The sequence below is a fragment of the Rhinoderma darwinii genome, chromosome 4, assembly GCF_050947455.1.
Source record: "Rhinoderma darwinii isolate aRhiDar2 chromosome 4, aRhiDar2.hap1, whole genome shotgun sequence".
NCBI lineage: Eukaryota > Metazoa > Chordata > Amphibia > Anura > Rhinodermatidae > Rhinoderma > Rhinoderma darwinii.
The window spans coordinates 396170217-396190764 of record NC_134690.1 but is presented as its reverse complement, the minus strand read 5'-3'; the positions used below and the strand labels follow the sequence as shown (position 1 = coordinate 396190764).

Genomic DNA, 20548 nt, shown 5'->3' with positions numbered 1-20548 from the left:
CCTTTAGTCTGGTGGAGCTTCCTCCTGTGCTCAGTGGTGCCCCCTGCTGCTTTGTAGGAGCTGCCAAGAGAAACAATAAAACCCTATAAGCAGTGGCGGATTAAGTAAACCATAGGCCCTGGGCTGTTACCCATACTTGGGCCCTCCTTCGCCGCAGCCGACCTGCCGCGCCATAACCATCTTTAACACTATCTTTTTGTGCAATCATTAACAAATGGGTGTTACAATTCCCCTTGTCACAGGGCTGTGTCCCTACATACTGACAGTATCACACTGTGCAGGGACACATCCTCCTGACAAGGGGAATGGTAACACCCCTATCAGTCCTGCAATGCACAAAAACTTTTTGTGAAATACAAGGTTTTGACATAATAAACATATCAGGAGAGGTGACATACTCTGTAAATCTAGTGACTCACAGGTGGCGACGTCTCAGATTCTAGTAGTTTTTTTTCCTCTTTTTCTTCTCCATCCAGTCCAGACTTCATGACGACTTCTCCCGACCATGACCCATTTCTGCAGAATTTGCCACTCAGATGTTTGAGCACCTCAATTTTCCAACATTTCCACACCTATAAGCAAAGATAAAATTATCATGGTGCCACACACACAGCCCCCTGTAGATAGCGCCACACACACACACACAGCCTCCTGTAGATAGCGCCACACACAGCCTCCTGTAGATAGCGCCACACACACACACACACAGCCTCCTGTAGATAGCGCCACGCACACACACAGCCTCCTGTAGATAGCGCCACACACACACAGCCCCCTGCAGATAGCGCCACACACACACACAGCCCCCTGCAGATAGCGCCACACACACACACAGCCCCCTGCAGATAGCGCCACACACACACACACAGCCCCCTGCAGATAGCGCCACACACACACACAGCCCCCTGCAGATAGCATCACACCCCCCCTGTATATAGTGCCACAGCACCTCCCCCTTGTATATAGTGCCATACAGCGCTCGCCCCCTTGTATATGGTGCCACACAGAGCCACCCTTGTATATGGGGTCACACAGCGCTACCCCCTCTTCTTGTATGTAGTGTCTCACAGCGCTAACACCCCCCTTGTACATATAGTGTGCTACACAGCGCTCCCCGTTCTTGTATATAGTGCCACACAGCGCCCCCCTTGTATATGGTGCCACACAGCGCTACCACCCCTTCTTGTATGTAGTGTCACACATTGTTCTCCCCCCCCCCCTAAAAAAAAAACCGAATAAAATAAAAAATATTTTACTTACCTTGCCCCATTCTCACGACGGACGGATCGCTACACATTCTCCGGGAGGGACACACATGCAGACCAGTGTGATGCAGTGATGTCATCACGCCGGCCTGTGCAGGGAGTCTTCCCAGCGCTTTATAGGCTGCAGGCCTAACATGGCCTGCAGCCTATAATATTCATTTGTATTTGCATCCCGCGGGACACAAATACAAGTGAATGTGGCGGTCGCTAACACCGGGGCCCCCTCCGGTGCTAGCGACACCACCAGGCATGAGGGGGCGCGTGCGGTCATGTGCGGTTCGGGCGGCCATGGACCCCCTGGGAGCCTTGGGCCCCAGGCGGCCGCATGAACGATGATCCACCACTGCCTATAAGACTAAGAGACCACTCATACAAGCCTCGCATCAGCACCAGGCAAGCCTAGGTAGATGCCAGGGCTCACTGTGATCAGGGTAACCATGCCCTTTAAATGTCAAGCCAAGGGTGGGGTAGACAGGGAGGCCCACTGTGACTCGCTCACAGAAAAAGCTCACATAAATCTGGAGCTTGCCTGGCCCCTATATAGCCACGGTTCCTTTTCTTCTAGCTCTGCTTATTGGTTGCCATATATTAAAATGCTTCATTCACTGTTAAAGGTGTTGTATGAGAAAACAAGGAAGGCTCTGCTTTTGTCCTAAAACAGCGCCACTCTTGTCCACAGGCTGTTTCTGGGATTGCAGGTCAGCCCCATTTACTTTAATAAAGCTTAGTTGTAATATCAGGCACAACCCATGAAACCATGTATCCTATTGACGTCGGAAATATCAGGTACTGTGCCATCCAGAGCAGGAGCGACTAATGGCTAAAAGACGTGGTCCACGTACACGCTCAAATAAGAAAACCCCTTTAATCCATGGTTAAAACAGCACCCGCTTAAAAAATTACACTTACCATTATATCCTCATCCTTTATGTTCTGTTGAAATTACAATAAAAAAAAAGCTACCTACTTTATCTCCTCCTCCTCCTTCCTCCCTTCCTTTAGAGCAGGTCTATCCGCTGCTCTGCCTGCAATGGAGACCAAGCAAGACTCCTTAGCTAAGCTCTGCCCCCTTTCTTCACATTTACTGAAACATTGAGACACCCAGCAAATAAACCTACCATATTTCTAAAAGGGTTTGCTTTTTGTCCTCACAATTGATCATTCATACCTGGGTTTAGTCTTCCTTTAAAGGGGTTACCCAAGGGTATAAAATGAATAACCATTTAATTTATAATGTGAAAAAGGAATATACTTACTAGACCCCTTCTCCTCAGTAACATGGTAAAGAAAGTTCTGCCACGTGACTGAGTAACAACTCCCCCTCCAGTTTGTCTCGGCTCATTATCGATCACGTTAGCAATTTATGATTGACAGCCTTTTGCGGTCACATAATTGATGACGCTGTGACACAAACTGGTGGGTAGGGCAATGGGCTAGGTTAGTTAGAGAATCGAGTAATATTTCCAGCCCCTGACACCGGACTACGTGTACACATGGGGCTGGTACTATTACTCAATTCTCTAACTAAGCCAATCCCCTAGTCTTACGTCCTCCAGAGAAAGTGACGCTCTATGTAACGGCTCCCCACCTTGCTCAAGAGATGAAGATCCTGAACAGAGGACCCCCTTCTATTAATTCAGAGTTCCCTAATCGGGTGTATGAAAATGAGTTCCAGACAACCCCTTTTCTAATCCAGTACTATACAAAAGTTTTAGGCAGTTGTGGAAAAAAAGCTGTAAGTTAGAATGCTTTCAATATAGGAGTGTTAAAAAAAAATAATTATCAATTAAAATACAAAGTAAATGAACAGAAGAGCAATCTAAATCAAATAAATATTTGGTGTGACCACCCTTTGCCTTCAAAACAGCATAAATTCTTCTAGGTACACTTGCACACAGTTTTTGAAGGAATTCAGCAGGGAGGTTGTTCCAAACATCTTGGAGAACTAACCACAGATCTTCTGTGGATGTCGCTTCCTCAAATTCTTCTGTCTCTTCATGTAATCCCAGACAGACTAGATGATGCTGAGATCAGGACATTGTAGGGGACAGATCATCACTCCCAGGGCTCCTTGTTCTTCTTTACGCTGAAGATGGTTCTTTATGACATTGGCTATTTGTTTGGGGTCGTTGTCCTGCTGCAGAATACATTTGAAGCCAAATCAGATGCCTCCTTGATGGTATTTGCCGGAAGAAAAAATTGGTGGACCATATACGGCGCTGCTGGTAATAAAGGTAAAAACAATTAAATAATTATTTATTTTTGTATTTCAAGAACACTGGAACGGTTTCTACCTTTATTACCAGCAGCGCCGTATATAATACACCAATTTTTTTTTCCCTGCAAATACTTTACGGCGGTAACCACCTCCAGTTACCGGATGGGACCTGGCTGCAGCGGTCTAATGATACCTATTTAATTATAAGTCTACAACAGCGTTGTGCCTGTGCTAGCACAACCCCAAGAGGTGAGATGAATTGACCTTCCTTTGTTTTATTCGATTAGCTTTGGTGATCTGCACTATGTGGCGCCATGCGTGGTTTGCTTTGTTCTCTTTGATGGTATTGCATGATCGATAAGTATCTGCCTGTATTTCTCAGCATTAAGGATACCATTAATCCTGACCAAATCCCCAACTCCATTTGCTGAAATTCAGCCCCAAACTTGCAAGGACCCTCCACCATGCTTCACTGGGGTCTGCACACACATTATTGTACAGCTCTCCAGCCCTTCAGCAAAACTACCTTCTGTTACAGCCAAATATTGCACATCGTGACTCCTCAGTCCAGAGCACCTGCTGCCATATTTCTGCACCCCAGTTTCTATGTTTTCGTGCATAGTTGGTCACTTGGCCTAGTTTCCACGTAGAAGGTACGACTTTTTGGTCGCAATTCTTCCATGAAGACCACTTCTGGCCAGACTTCTCTGAACAGTAGATGGGTGTACCTGGGTCCCACTGGTTTCTGCCAGTTCTGAGCTGTGGGCACTGCTGGACATCTTTCGATTTCAAAGGTACGTAAGCATGATGTGTCTGATCTGCTGCACTAAATTTCCTTGGCCGCCACTGCGTCTACGGTCCTCAACATTGCCTGTTTCCTTGCGCTTCAAAAGAGCTTGAACAGCACATCTTGAAACCCCAGTCTGCCGTGAAATCTTTGCCTGGGGGAGACCTTGCTGATGAAGTATAACTACATTGTGTATAGTTGCTGTGCTCAGTCTTGCCATGGTGAACCTGTGCCATAAAACAAACTTCCACAACCTCACCTTTGTTTCAGAGTTTGGCTGTTCCTCACCCAGTTTTAAGCCTCTTACACAGCTGTTTCTGTTACAGTTAATGACTGTTTCAACCAACATATGAAAATGATGATTATTATCACCTGTTTGGTATAATTGGTTCATCATATACTTTATTATAATCCAACAAAATTCATGACTTTTTGCAAGTGTACTTAGAATTGATGCTATTTTTAGGGCAAAGGGTGGTCACACCAAATATTGATTTGATTTAGATTTCTCTTAATTCACTTTGTATTTTGTTAATTGATAAAAAACAACAAACTATTAACACTTCTATGTTTGAAAGCATTCTTAGGCTGGATTCATACGAGCATGTTCTGTCCGTAAAGGATGGAACGTATTTCGGCCGCAAGTCCCGGACCGAACACACTGCAGGGAGCCGGCTCCTAGCATCATAGTTATGTACGACGCTAGGAGTCCCTGCCTCTCCGTGGAACTACTGTCCCGTACTGAAAACATGATTACAGTACAGGACAGTTGGCCCGCAGCGAAGCAGGGACTCCTAGCGTCGTACATAACTATGATGCCAGGATCCCGGCTCCCTGCAGTGTGTTCGGTCCGGGACTTGCGGCCGAAATACGTTCCGTCCTTTACGGACCGAACATGCTCGTGTGAATCCAGCCTTACCATGCAGCATTTCTCCACAACTGCCTAAAACTTTTGCACTGTACTGTATATATAAAACTAACATAACTACTCATCGTTTTAGGTTCCAAGTCTGAATGTCCCCGGGGACAGTTTGTGCTCCGACATTTTGGAAGATTAGTGGTTGGATCCAGCCAAGTGGAGTCTAAAACATTCTGCCCAGAAACGAGAAAGGAGTCGTATTGTAAAGCATTGGGAGTTTTTCTAACCTTTGGAGGAGCCGTTAAGCAGTTCAATCCCTTCTGGTATAATTATGGCCAGTGCAGTCCCACATAGTAATCCAGCTCCCAGGACACTCACAAACTGCAGCTTTTGCTGTAAGAAAGAAGGGCAGATGTCAGTAATGATTTCTTATCTATATGGGATTTATCAAAAATATGTCTATGAGGATGTCACACAATCCTCCAACATCTCCTTATGAGGTTGTAATATACCTGTTGGAGAGAAGTGGTGCCAGATAGTCTGGTAGCTGCTTATCTCCATCCCTGTTTCTGAAGTTGGTGAGGATAGTGGTCAGCCAAATGCATATTTAGATTTTAGATGCAGTGTAGCAATACATAAAAAATTTGTGTCAAAAGCATGCATACCCTTTAAGATGCCCATGCCCATACATACATTGCCTTATCAGGATAACCCCTGTCCATATGCCCTACTCGGGAACCCTTCTTTGAGCCAGAAAGATATTTAAATGGGATATTTAAAGCTGCCTTGTAGGTAGAATTATAAAATATCCAATTTCTGCTTCCCACAATTTGGCCATGAGCAATACTAATATGCAGTGGGGGAGGGGAGAAGCATATGATAAATCATAACCAAGGGAGCCATAAAGCTTTCAGAACCACTTATTTAGGATGCACAAGTGACAGATCTCGTAGTTCCATGCGGCGCGGGTATTTCTGCACAGAACAGAGGAGCCCAGGTTTGATCTTTGTTCTACAGAAGTTGCTTTTATATTATAATAATTTCCTCAGTTGTTGCTTTTACAGTCTGATCCATCAAAGCGGATTCTACAATGAAGCCTTGACGCTTTTCATAGGGATTACACTCTGGGCCATTTTATATTATCATCGCGTCTCCATGTTTAAAAAGATTTTGAACCATCGTGTCCATTAATTATGTTGAGTCTCCTTCTATATTCTCCTAGAGGGCTTCATTTTATCTCCCCCTTTTGAGCTTTGACTACGAGAAAAAAAATTTCAGGAAAGGGGCATGGCTTAGGCGCTTTGCCCCTCTTTTTTTTAAGTTTTCAAAACTTTCCAGCTACTGCTTTAACTGCGAAAGCGTTGTACGTGAAACGGCTGTTGTCTGACACGGTCTTCGTCTTCCCCCCACACCTTTTTACAGGAATTAAAGAATTTTCTACGTCAGACCGGGTGAGTGCGGCTTTTTTTTCTCTACTTGCATTGTGTTTAACTGCATTGACACAAAAGGAAAAGCAGGCCACTCTCATTTAGTTAAGCCCCACCCATCTGACACATCCGCTAAAGCATGGAGGAAGCCCATTGATTCTCTGATAGATTCCTGTAGGTCTCAGAATCTGGGAAAAGCCCATCTTAAAAAAGTGTAGGATTTGTTGCTTAGATCCCCTGGACTTCCACCAATCTGCAGACTGAAGGGGCTGTGGGGCTCGCTGGAGTGTTGCGGCTCATCTATTGTTCATCAAGGCACAGTGAGGTACTGTACATATGAGTGTTTTTGTCCCTGGTACTACAGCTCAGCCTCCTTCAAGTGTGTCCTACTATAGACTGGTCCGAGGCAGTGGCGGACCATCATTAGGGCGGTACGGGTAGCCACCCAGGGCCCAAGGCTCCAGGGGTCCATGACCACCCGAACCCCCTCATGCCCAATGGCGTCGCTAGCACCGGAAGGGGCCCCCTGTGCCAGTGACAGCCACATTGACTTGTATCTGCATCCTCAGGACGCAGATACAAATGAATACTATAGGCTGCAAGACACGTTAGGCCTGCAGCCTATAAGGCGCTAGGAAGACTCCCTGCGCAGGCCGGCGTGATGACGTCACTGCATCACGCTGGTGTGCGCACGCGTCCCGACCAGAGCAGCGCTCCGTCTGTCGAGGGAACGGGGCAAGGTAAGTACAATATTTTTTTTTGGGGGGGGGGGGGGGGCTATGTGCCAATATACCGGGGGTATGTGTGTGCGGTTTGGCACTATATACAAGGGGGTGGCTGTGTGGCAGTATATACATGGGGGGCTATGTGGCACTATACGGGGGGGGGGGTGTGCACGCTGCGTGGCACTAAACACAAAGGGGGAGCGCTGTGTGGCACTATACACAAGGGAGGGCTGTGTGGCGTTATCTACTAAGCTGGGCTGTGTGGCGCTATCTACTTGGGGCTGTGCGTGGCGCGATCTACAGGGGGCTGCACAAATTGTGCATTATTACTGTGGGGGCACAAAGGGGGCATGATTATTGATGGGGCACTTTTATTGTATCGAGCACTGAGGGATCTTTATCATCTGGGGCACTCTGGATTATGAGTTTGTTTAGAGGATGGGGTATAGGTGTGGTGGGTGCTGGAAATGCGAGAAACCAACATGTCTGTGTGCCAAATTCTCCTGACCACTTCTGTAGCGTCTCTGTGATTTACAGCACAGCAGGCAAGGTCTCGCGAGATCTCTCTGTAAACTGCCATTCACAGTGAGATCTCGCTGTGCTGTGTTGTAACTCACAGAGACGCTACAGAAGTGTCAGGATTCTGAATACACGTCACGTCCTGGCTGGAGGTAATGTATATTCATTATCATGACACTGCAGTAATGTTATAGTGTTTATGTGGCTGCACACAGTGATATAGCTATATCACTATGTGCTGTGTAAATGAATGGAGAGAAGTGTATGACGCTGATTGGTGACTGATTGGTCAGCGTCATACACTCTTCTGTACAACGCCCACTTGGTCATACAGTAAAACATGCCCAGTTGTCCATTGAGAAACTCATTAGCATAAAGCTAATATAGGTCATAACTCCGTCAAAAATGATTGTTTTTCTAAATAAAAAAACACTGCTGTAATCTACATTACAGCGCCGATCACATCATGTACAAGATAGGCCACTTATAATGTGGTGACAGAGCCTCTATAAAGAGGCTCTGTCACCAGATTTTGCAGCCCCTATCTGCTATTGCAGCAGATAGGCGCTGCAATGTAGATTACAGTAACGTTTTTATTTTTAAAAAACGAGCATTTTTGGCCAAGTTATGACCATTTTTGTAGTTATGCAAATGAGGCTTGCAAAAGTCCAAGTGGGTGTGTTTAAAAGTAAAAGTCCAACTGGGCGTGTATTATGTGTGTACATCGGGGCGTGTTTACTACTTTTACTAGCTGGGCGTTGTGTATAGAAGTATCATCCACTTCTCTTCAGAACGCCCAGCTTCTGGCAGTGCAGATCTGTGACGTCACTCACAGGTCCTGCATCGTGTCGGCCACATCGGCACCAGAGGCTTCAGTTGATTCTGCAGCAGCATCAGCGTTTGCAGGTAAGTAGCTACATCGACTTACCTGCAAACGCCGATGCTGCTGCAGAATCATCTGTAGCCTCTGGTGCCGATGTGTCCTCGCTCGTCTGACACGATGCAGGACCTGTGAGTGACGACACAGCGTGATCTCTCGAGAACACGGCTGTGTCTGCACTGCCAGAAGCTGGGCGTTCTGAAGAGAAGTGGATGATACTTCTCATCAGAACGGCCAGCTAGTAAAAGTATTAAAAACGCCCCGATGTACGCACATAATACACGCCCACTTGGACTTTTACTTTTAAACACACCCACTTGGACTTTTGCAAGCCTCATTTGCATAACTACAAAAATGGTCATAACTTGGCCAAAAATGCTCGTTTTTTAAAAATAAAAACGTTACTGTAATCTACATTGCAGCGCCGATCTGCTGCAATAGCAGATAGGGGCTGCAAAATCTGGTGACAGAGCCTCTTTAAGCTTTATCTACAAATCATGTGGCAATCCCTTTAACCTGGCCATAAATATACAATTACTGTTGGTGGATCCTCTTCGCTAGGCCTTTTCAATGACCAGTGCAACTGGTGACCCTTGTATGGCTGATGTATGGCTCCAGGTGAAGGCAAATTCATATAATGCAGCTACATTCCCAGGGATAATGATCAGGCAGGAGCGCTCCTGGACATTGAGTGCTCAGACCAACCTCTGTTATGGGGACACTATTGTAGGTTATGTTATTATGTATATGGGTCTATGTATGGTCTTTTTATATGCATGTGATCTGTGTTCCCTTTATATGTATTTTGCCATAAATACGAAAAGATCTAGGAAGACCTGTTTTGGAAAGTACTTATTTCTCTTCATTCAAATGTTTTTTTTTTAGCAAAATGAAATATATGGAGAAAACAATGGCCACCAATACAACGGTGTTAAAAAGCACGTACAGCCCTTTGATGGACTCACTCATATACAGCGCTACATAATATGTTGGAGGCAAGTAACAGGAAAGACAAAAATATATATATTGTACATGCTATAGAGGTAAATCCGGGGCCTCCACTTCCTGTAACACTGACACGAACATATCACACAATCTACCAGGACGTAGCTCACATTTATGAGTGAGTAGATGTCAACTTCAGTTAAAAGAACAATATTTCACATCAGCCTTTCAGCAGCTGCCTGACATTACTAAACTGGAATCTGAAAGGTAAAGATTATACACTATATGGATTATATCAGGGGCGTAACTAAGACAGACTGGGCCCCATAGCAAACTTTTGACTGGGGCCCCCCCCTCCCCTGGGTGTCACACAACCCCCCCCCCTTGTAGATAGTGCCTCCCTGTAGATTCTGCTGCACAGCGCCCCCTGTAGATAGCGCCATACAGCCTCCTCCCTGTATAAAGCACAATACAGCCCCCTCCCTGTAGATAGAGCCATACAGCCCCCTGTAAATAGCGTTATACAGCCCCCTGTAAATAGCGTTATACAGCCCACCTTGTAGATAACGCCATACAGCCCCCGCCTGTAGATAGCCATACAGCCCCCTGTAAATAGCGTTATACAGCCCACCTTGTAGATAACGCCATACAGCCCCCGCCTGTAGATAAAGCCATACAGACCCCCCCCCTGTAGATAACGCCATACAGCCCCAACCCCCCCCCCCCCAAAAAATCCGGCCTATAGTGTGTCCTACAAAAGACATGTATCCCCTATCCACAGGATAGGGGATACATGTGTGATCGCTGGCAGCGATAGGGAGAGCGGGGGACCGAAAGTCCCCCGAAGTTCTCCATGACAAACCTCGGACTTCCGGCATCTGCGCAGCTCAATAAAAATGAAAGGAGCGCTGGTCACGCATGCGCACAAGCACGACCGGCGCTCCATTCATTTCTACGGAGCTGCCGACACAGACCCCGGAAGTCCGAGGTTTCTCATGAACAACCCCTTTAATGGCAGTGCGGGAAGATACCTCCCTGGGGGGGGGGGGGTGTCGTCAGGCGGCACGGGCCCCCTCATGCCGTGGGCCCCATAGCAGCCGCTACGGCTGCTACAGTGGTAGTTACGCCACTGTATTATATTATACTACTGGACAAGGATAATCTGCCATTAAAAGTTCCAATTGCATATTTGGATTTAGCCACCAAATAAAATCGCAACGTATTTCGTGTCCAGTTATATTTCCTACTGTTTGTAGATCACCACCATATTCCACCACTGTGCAAAGAGTCTCATTGCTCAATTCCTGTTCTCAGGAGCTCACAATCGAATCTCCCCATCTCACACACTTATGAAGGCATAGGGATATCATAGAAGAGCGCACCCCTGCTCGAGACCCCTTTCCATAAGCTAGAGCAGAGAAACCCTGAACACCGGGGGTTTAAGCTGCCAGAGAGGTCAGCTTGTCCCGATAAGACAACCTCTGTCCATGTACCCCATTAGGACTTCATTTCTAAACTAGACAACCCCTTTAATATTGTGGCCTTACACCCAGCTTCCCCCAGTAATGACCAACTTATTGCGGGCGTTGCTCCCTTTAAATAGGCAGTTGACCAGTTTGAAAAAACATACACCCTATTAGGGTGTTAGTTGATAAACGGATATCACCAGGATCCCGCCCATACAATTACTGTTGGTGGATCCACTTCACTGGGATTTTTCAATAATTAGTGCAACTGATCCCTTGGGTAGATTGGAGAACGGTAACAAAGAGCGTCTCTGACCCCGGAGGATCTGTACCCTTGGATTTGAATGTACACTGTCTAATACTTAACTTCTCCTGTGGTGGTGCTGCAGGGAAATTGAACACTTACTAACAGGTTCCCCACAGACTACAGTTGATCACTGGGGGTCCCTGCAGGAGGACACTTTGTGATCAGATGATCGTCAAGGGACCCTTCTAACAAGTAGAGACTGTCCAAAGCCAAGAACCTCATTAACTAAAGTTCATAGTCAGGCAGAACTCGTTTACTTCATCAGTGTCTTCTGGCTTCTTATACTGATATATTATACTTATTAGATTATGCTACAGATTAGCACACTATGAAATGTAATAGGTACCATTCATAATATGATCTACTTGGCATATTTACTCGGTTCTGTCTGACTGTAGATTTTATTTGGGACAGGAGGTTGGCTTAGAATGACATCAGGTGCGGCCCCCTTATTCCTCTTCCTCATACACACTATGACTCTGTTCACGCTATAGATGGCAAAGCAACAATGCAGAGTCCTGTGCCTGCAGGCCACAATAAAGAAGCATTTGTTTGTTAGTGTCCCTTTAAATATGGACTGAAGGGTGTACAAGGGACCTCTTGTGCAGAGTATTCAGCAAACAGCAGGACTTCCAGCATTTCCAGCGATAATCTCAGGAAATTAGGTACATTTGAGGACTATGGCCATGAATGTTGGTATGAAGTCCAACATCCCACTACATAGTCCACAATGAAAGGGATTTACTATAATTCTATGTATAACACTATACTGGTCCAGGATGTTGGGTGCAGTGGTACAACCAGTTTATTATAATTATTGTATTCAGAAGTAAATTTAATGATCCTAGTCTCCAGGATCTAAACAAGGGAGTGGAGGAAACTGCAAACTGATTAGAAGGAGGGCATTTACTAACACTAGTCATTATGTCACCCGGGAACCAACAGGATTCTCTCAATTTCTTCACGTTCCATAATAAACTATTAACCCCTTAATGACCGGGCCTGAAAAGGCCTTAAAGAGGCTCTGTCACCACATTATAAGTGCCCTGTCTCCTACATAAGGGGATCGGCGCTGTAATGTAGGTGACAGTAATGCTTTTTACTTAATAAAACGATCTGTTTTCACCACTTTATTAGAGATTTTAGATTTATGCTAATGAGTTGCTTAATGCCCAAGTGGGCGTATTTTTACTTTAGACCAAGTGGGCGTTGTACAGGGGAGTGTATGACGCTGACCAATCAGCATCATGCACTCCTCTCCATTCATTTACTCAGCGCATAGGGATCCTGCTAGATCCTTATGTGCTGTCTTATACTTACACATTAACAATACTGAAATGTTTAGACAGTGAATAGACATTCCACGGGATGTCTATTCACAATCTCTGCACTTCGTTACTCTGTCTGTGGTAGTTACAGCAGAGGAAGCGTGATCTCGCTGTAAATGACCGGTTATTCACTTTATTCATAACTTTATTTTTTACTTATAATGTATCAGCATACTACTGTATGCTAATACATCATACTGTGTCATTATGACACAGGCTGCTGTTAGGGCAGCACATAGTGTGCCCGAACAGCAGGCAAACGGAACAGACAGCCCTGGGGTCCTTTGTAGCTGCAGAGGGATTCCCTGGTGTTTGATCACATCACCGGGAAGTTCCCTTTGATCATGCCGCGGTCACTGACCACGGCGATCAAAGGGTTAAACAGCTGGGGTGCGAATGTTTTCCGACCCCAGCTGTATTCAGGAGGCTCCTCTAAGATCAGGAGATGTTAGTTACAGTTCCTGCTTAGAGGATGAGCTCACAGGAGCGCTCATCAGCCTGATCTACAGCGACACCAAAAGACGTCGCTGTAGACTTAGGACATGCACCGCCTGCCGTCAAAAGACGGTGGGCGGTCATTAAGGCGTTAACGGGTATGTATACTTTTTCAACAATGTTATTCATTGATCCAATGCATTTAAAATAAAAACAATTTTGCAACTAGTCTTGATTAAAAATCTTTTACCATTTTGTGTACACAGCTCCTATGCAGACCTATGTGTCTTTATGGTTAAAGTCGTCAAACAAACCCTGTGTAGCCTGAACCTGTGGGTATGTGTCTTCTGTCTCTTTAAGGCCCTGTTTACACAGAGTTTTTTGCAGGCGGAAAAATCTGCCTCAAAATTCCGTCTGGGATTTTGAGGCAGATTTTGACCTGCCTGCACGCCATTTGCCACGGTTTTCTCTGCATTTGTCGGCCACGGGCATTGAGCGCCACGGGCAAAAAACGCAGCGAAAATACGCTTTCTCTGCCTCCCATTGATGTCACTGGGAGGTTAGAGAAGGGCATGTGGCTTTTTTCCCGTGAGCGTTTTTGTCACTCCCGGGAAAAAATTGCCTCCGCCTCCCATTGAAATTGGCAAAAATCTCTGTGTGAACAGGGCCGTACTGTCTTTCAGTTCTCTTTCTTGACACAGAAGAGCTGGCATCCGGCAACATGTCATGCCCTGGCAAACACGCAGTTTGTGTATGTAGTAGGGCGTCATTGCCCTGTACCACTGATTACTGTACACAAACCCATTAATCCATCCTGGCACACGCCACTAATACAGAAGCAAATATCACCATGTTGTCACTGCAGAAAAGTTCCTCAGGTTATATTTATACGGACGTTACAGAATCCAGATGCGATGTCTTTCATACATGAATGAGGGGTGTTCTATCATACTGGAGGTGCAACCTCACCCAAATCCCGGCAGCCCATTGATTTATATGAGAATTGTGTAATACTTCATTTCTCCTGTGGTGGCACTGCAGGGAAAACTAACACTCCCCACAGATTACAGCTGATCGAAACCCCAGCAGCAGGACGCCCTGTGATCAGCTTATTGTAAGGTATTTTCAAAAGTAGAGAACACCATTAACGTCTGATCCCTGAGTTTTTTTTAAGATTTTATTCAGCCTCTACATCATCTTAGAGATGTAACAGATGCTGGATTTCCAACGGTGACAAACTAATGGAAGCCAGAACCTATAGGGATTCCGACCCAGCTTTGTGCATATATATATATATATATATATACATACATACATACATACACACACACACACACACACTAGGAGATTTTTATTCAAGACTGTTTGCAGAGTTGCTTCGTTTATTATTCCATTCACTACAATACTGCCCTATCTGTGAGGGACCTATAGCATTGTTCATCCTGAAATCCTGGTTCAGGAATAGAATGCAATAATTGTAGATCTACCAGGAATTACGGTCACAAAATGATGGTAATACACACAACCGTTCAAAAGTTTAGGGTCACTTAGAAATGTCCTTATTTTTGAAAGAAAAGTACAGTTTTTTTCAATGAAGATAACATTAAATTAATCAGAAATACACTATACATTGTTAATGTGCTAAATGACTATTCTAGCTGCAAACGTCTGGTTTTTAATGCAATATCTACATAGGTGTATAGAGGCCCATTTCCAGCAACCATCACTCCAGTGTTCTAATGGTACATTGTGTTTGCTAACTGTGTTAGAAGGCTAATGGATGATTAGAAAACACTTGAAAACCCTTGTGCAATTATGTTAGCACCGCTGTAAACAGTTTTGCTGTTTAGAGGAGCTATAAAACTGACCTGCCTTTGAGCTAGTTGAGAATCTGGAGCATTACATTTGTGGGTTCGATTAAACTCTCAAAATGGCTAGAAAGAGAGAGCTTTCATGTGAAACTCGACAGTCTATTCTTGTTCTTAGAAATTAAGGCTATTCCATGCGAGAAATTGCCAAGAAACTGAAGATTTCCTACAACGGTGTGTACTACTCCCTTCAGAGGACAGCACAAACAGGCTCTAACTAGAGTAGAAAGAGAAGTGGGAGGCCCCGCTGCACAACTGAGCAACAAGACAAGTACATTAGAGTCTCTAGTTTGAGAAATAGACGCCTCACATGTCCTCAACTGGCAGCTTCATTAAATGGTACCCACAAAACACCAGTTTCAACGTCTACAGTGAAGAGGCGACTCCGGGATGCTGGCCTTCAGGGCAGAGTGGCAAAGAAAAAGCCATATCTGAGACTGGCTAATAAAAGGAAAAGATTAATATGGGCAAAAGCACACAGACATTGGACAGAGGAAGATTGGAAAAAAGTGTTATGGAGAGACGAATCGAAGTTTGAGGTGTTTGGATCACACAGAAGAACATTTGTGAGACGCAGAACAACTGAAAAGATGCTGGAAGAGTGCCTGGCGCCATCTGTCAAGCATGGTGGAGGTAATGTGATGGTCTGGGGTTGCTTTGGTGCTGGTAAAGTGGGAGATTTGTACAAGGTAAAAGGGATTTTGAATAAGGAAGGCTATCACTCCATTTTGCAACGCCATGCCATACCCTGTGGACTGCGCTTGATTGGAGCCAATTTCATCCTACAACAGGACAATGACCCAAAGCACACCTCCAAATTATACAAAAACTATTTAGGGAAGAAGCCGGCAGCTGGTATTCTATCTGTAATGGAGTGGCCAGCGCAGTCACCAGATCTCAACCCCATAGAGCGGTTGTGGGAGCAGCTTGACCGTATGGTACGCAAGAAGTGCCCATCAAGCCAATCCAACTTGTGGGAGGGGCTTCTGGAAGCATGGGGTGAAATTTCTCCCGATTACCTCAGCAAATTAACAGCTAGAATGCCAAAGGTCTGCAATGCTGGAATTGCTGCAAATGGAGCATTCCAAGACCAAAGCAAAGTCTGAAGGAGAAAATTATTATTTCAAATAAAAATCATTATTTCTAACCTTGTCAATGTCTTGACTATATTTTCTAGTCATTTTGCAACTCATTTCATAAATATAAGTGTGAGTTTTCATGGAAAACACAAAATGGTCGGGGTGACTCAAAACTTTTGAACGGTAGTGTGTATGTGTGTATATATATATATATAAATAAAATGTATGTATTATGTATCTCCTACCGTTTTGTGCCCACAGCTCCTATGAAGACCTAGGAGTCTCCATGGTTATAGACAACAAAGAAACCTTGTATAGTGTAATCTTGCAGGCATGTGTAAAGGTCCTCGTACACGGCGCCGACGTGGGACGTGTAAACGAGGGCCGATCAAAGAGACAGCTCGTTGATCTGCACTTGTTTGCTCGTTTCACAAGAAGCTATGTATGGGGACGAGCGCTCATTACTACGATCGCTTGTCTCCATACATTTTTATCCTGTTGGCAGCACGTCCCCCTCTCTGGTTACACCGGGAGAAGTGCTGCCGACAATATTTTAGGCAGCTGAAAACAATACAATCAGCCAATGAACGAGCGTTTGCTCGTTTTGTTTATACAGGGCAATAATCGGGAACGAGCGCTCTGTGAATGCTGGTTTGACTGATAATTGGCCTACGTAAAAGGGACTTAACGCTAGTCCCTCTGCCTCCTACAAGTCTGCAGGATCAGACTACACAGTGTTTGCTTGTAGTCTGTAACTATGGCGATAGATAAGTCTGCATAGGAACCGTATACACAAAATGATAGATTTTAAATCATGACTATTTGCTTGATTTAAAACTTAAGAAGCATTTGAACAATAAAATAAATTGTTTGTAGAAATATATGTAACCCTTTAACTCCACAACAGACGAGTGTATCTGCTCTAATGTGAAACAAACATTTCACCTGGATCTTGCATTTGGTCCCTGGTGGTAAAATATTCCCCTGAGCACCAGGCTAGAAGACAACCTATGTATGAAGTCCTTGCACATCACCTGTTCTATACGGTTTAGTGGATTATTCCCTATAACGCTCGTCACCATGGCTGCTCGTTATAGTAATCCCCTACTTATCATCCGTATACAGATGCTACCCAACTCCCTGATCACCTTATGTAAAGATACACACAGGCGGATGACTGGATACAGGCCACAGCGCTCTAAGGATGGGTTTATTATACGCTTTGTGAAGATCCATCTTGTGATCGGATTATAATTGCGAACAGATTTATGTTATACAGTAAAATAATTTAAAGGAACATTCCATGAAAAACTGATACACTGCATTAAGCCTAGTACAGGTCCTGAGGGGGTGGTGCATGACACAGGGATTCAACACTACAGAGAGAATCCCTTTGTCATGCTCCGCCCCCTCAGGCCCAGTAGTATGCATAACACAGTATAAACATTCTGCCCTGATAGTCTGATTGGTCAAGAGACGTTACGTGGTCATAGCTCCTTCTGGCCTGACCATCAGACTGGGAGGTGCATCAATTTACATAGTGTGTGTATGCTTTAAATCGGCACCCCAAAAGTGACTAAGCAGCCATTCATGGGGTGCAATAGCACCCACTGATGTATATCCTATAGAGCATCTAACAGAAGCTTTTACTTGAAGGGATATACAGCAGGTTTTATGTATTCATTGTATAATGACATGTTTCAGAGAAGTTTCTCAGATTTTAAGATTTCTGCTTGCTGTCAGTAAATGGAATCCTTCATGCTTTACTTCCAGAGGATGAGAATTTGTCCTGGTAATGTGACGATCTCACAGCTGTATGGCTCGTTACCGTTGAGGGTATGTTCACACGAGGGCGTCCGTAACGGCTGAAATTACGGCAATGTTTCAGCCTGAAAACATCCCCGTAATTTCAGCCGTAATGGCTTGGGCAAGCGCTTGAACGCCGCGTCCATTACGGACGTAATTGGCGCTGCTATTCATTGGAGTCAATGAGTAACGGCTCCAATTACGCCCAAAGAAGTGACAGGTCACTTCTTTGACGCGGGCATCTATTTACGCACCGTCATTTGACAGCGGCGCGTAAATATACGCCTCGTGTGAACAGACAAACATCTGCCCATTGCTTTCAATGGGCAGATGTTTGTCAACGCTATTGAGGCGCTATTTTCGGACGTAATTCGGGGCAAAAACGCCCGAATTACGTCCGTAATTAGTGAGTGTGAACATACCCTAACAGATCTGTGTCTTGTAAAATCCTAAACTATAGTAGCTAGTTACATCACAGCAGAAGCCACTATGGCTTATTTTAGTGACCCCCCCCCCCCACCCTCTTTGGCGTCCATATCCCTTATTATGGCATATGGGGTTGTCGTCGTGAGAAGATCACTGTCTGGTTCAGACAACCCTGTCCATTTGAACCGTTCCCGAATGATAAGCTGAATGTGGGGGGTCCCAATGCGAGCCCCCGTATGTTCCTCTCTTATTGCAGGGGGTAGTGGCCTTCATCACTTTACAGTTCATGGAAGTCAAGACGACGTTGCACTAACACAACCCTCATGCAACTTTGTCCAATATTTCCACTGACCCCGATCACACCAATGGCATGAAATCGGTCGACCTCTGAGTTAGATTTATGGTTTATGTACATGGCAATGCCACGTGCACAGACCCTGGATGTCCCTATGGGTTGATATTACAGAGTCGTGGGCACCCTGTGTCCTGTCGTTCGGTGCCTCAGTCAGGTGTCGTGTTCGGCTCTAGAAGCGATGCTTCATTGTGGGACCAGAAGGGACTGTAATACAATTGTCTGCATGATTACTAATATAACTCCTTCCCGACCGCACACTATCTTTTAGACACGGGTGGTGCAGGTCCCAAATCTACAGTAACGTCTTTCAGCATTGATGTAAAAAAGGCTTAAAGTGAGAGCTGATTCTCAAAGAACGAGCGGTTACTAAGCCTTCTGAATATGAGCGGAATCGGAGGAACCCCCGATCCCGGCGTTTAACCCTCTGATCGGCACAGTCCGTGAACCCTGCATGATTAAAGGAGACTCCCCTCTTTGATCGTGTAATGGGTTTCCCAGCGACCCAATAGCAAACTGGGGGGACCCTCTGCAGTCAGAACTGGGGACCAAGAAAGGACCCCAGGGCAGTGTGTTTAGTAATCCTGCCGTTAGGGGACACTATGTGCTGTCCAGCAGACTGATTCATAGGGACACAGTATAAGGTATCGCCAAAAATAAAATGACTAATTTATTTGTACACAAACTGCGCAGGAAAAAAAAATAATTTCTCTTGCATAAAGCAAAGGTGTCGTACAGCCACGTCAGGGAGGCAAGAACAAAAACATTTAGCAGGTCAGGCCTGGTCATTAAGGGGTTAAGAGAGTGGTATAGTGCAAATAAATTAAAAAATAAATAAATGTGCAAATCATTGCATTGAAAATGTCGGCGGCGTCGTACCCATCGCACGCCATATTTGGGAAGCCAATGCGCCACTTTTTATGGCACGCACCTTATCTGTACATTATGGGTGAAAGTGGGCGGAGCTTCACTGAAACTCATTAACATTCTCTGCCACTTTTTCCATTAGACAAGTGAATAATAATAATGGTGGGTACAACTTGCCAGGGAATATGCCACAGACTGGCACACTGCACAGTCGTAGTAAATCTCCCCCATTGTAACTATTTACAATAATACAGATACATTGTAACTGAAACTTCACATAGATACATTGTAACATTCCATAAACTCTGAACTAGTTATAAACCCCTTCCCTGCCAACACCCTGCAGAAACCAACACACTCACCTCAGAAAGTTTTACTGCTAAAGGGATCAACCCCAAAAGAAAGCAGCCCAGGAACATGCCCAGGGATATGAGGAAGACAACAAGTAGCCCATCCATGCTGGCAGGGGGGCAGAGAGTTACACAAGGGAGGCAGCACACAGCTTAATCTCCAGGGGGAAGTACATAGAGAGCTCCACATAGAGCACAAGCTGCTCCCTCATGCTTCACACGTCGCCTCCTTCCACCCAGCAGCCAACAACACTGAATGAGACCTGAAGCCTCAACTTATTCAATAGAATGAGATCATTGCAAAGTTCACTGCCCTCTGCGCCACCTGCTGGATGCTCTATGGGAAATACACCTAAAGTGTGGGAATTAAAAATGGTAAACCTGCGCCCTCTGCTGGGTGCTCTGTCGGAACTACACCTAAAGCGTCAGAATGAAAACATTGTAAACTTGCGCCCTCTGCTGGATGATCTATGGGAACTACGCCTAAAGTGTGGGAAATAAAAATGGTAAACCTGCGCCCTCTGCTGGGTGCTCTGTCGGAACTACACCTAAAGCGTCAGAATGAAAACATTGTAAACTTGCGCCATCTGCTGGATGCTCTATGGGAACTACAACCAAAACGTGAGACTACAAACATGA

At 45.1% G+C, this 20548-nt stretch overlaps 1 protein-coding gene across 1 annotated transcript in view; it reads right to left on the bottom strand.

Annotated features, from left to right (window-relative positions):
* Window positions 1-20177, bottom strand: part of LOC142761420 (zinc transporter ZIP9-like) — a 37045-nt gene extending 16868 nt beyond the window's left edge. The window contains exons 1-2 of the mRNA XM_075864608.1: window positions 19922-20177; window positions 5417-5522 (exon numbers count right to left, since the gene is read on the bottom strand). Coding sequence (XP_075720723.1) covers window positions 5417-5522; window positions 19922-20017 — 202 coding nt within the window. The 5' untranslated portion in view covers window positions 20018-20177. The remainder of the gene's footprint in view (window positions 1-5416; window positions 5523-19921) is intronic.
* Between the last annotated feature and the right edge of the window lie 371 nt (window positions 20178-20548).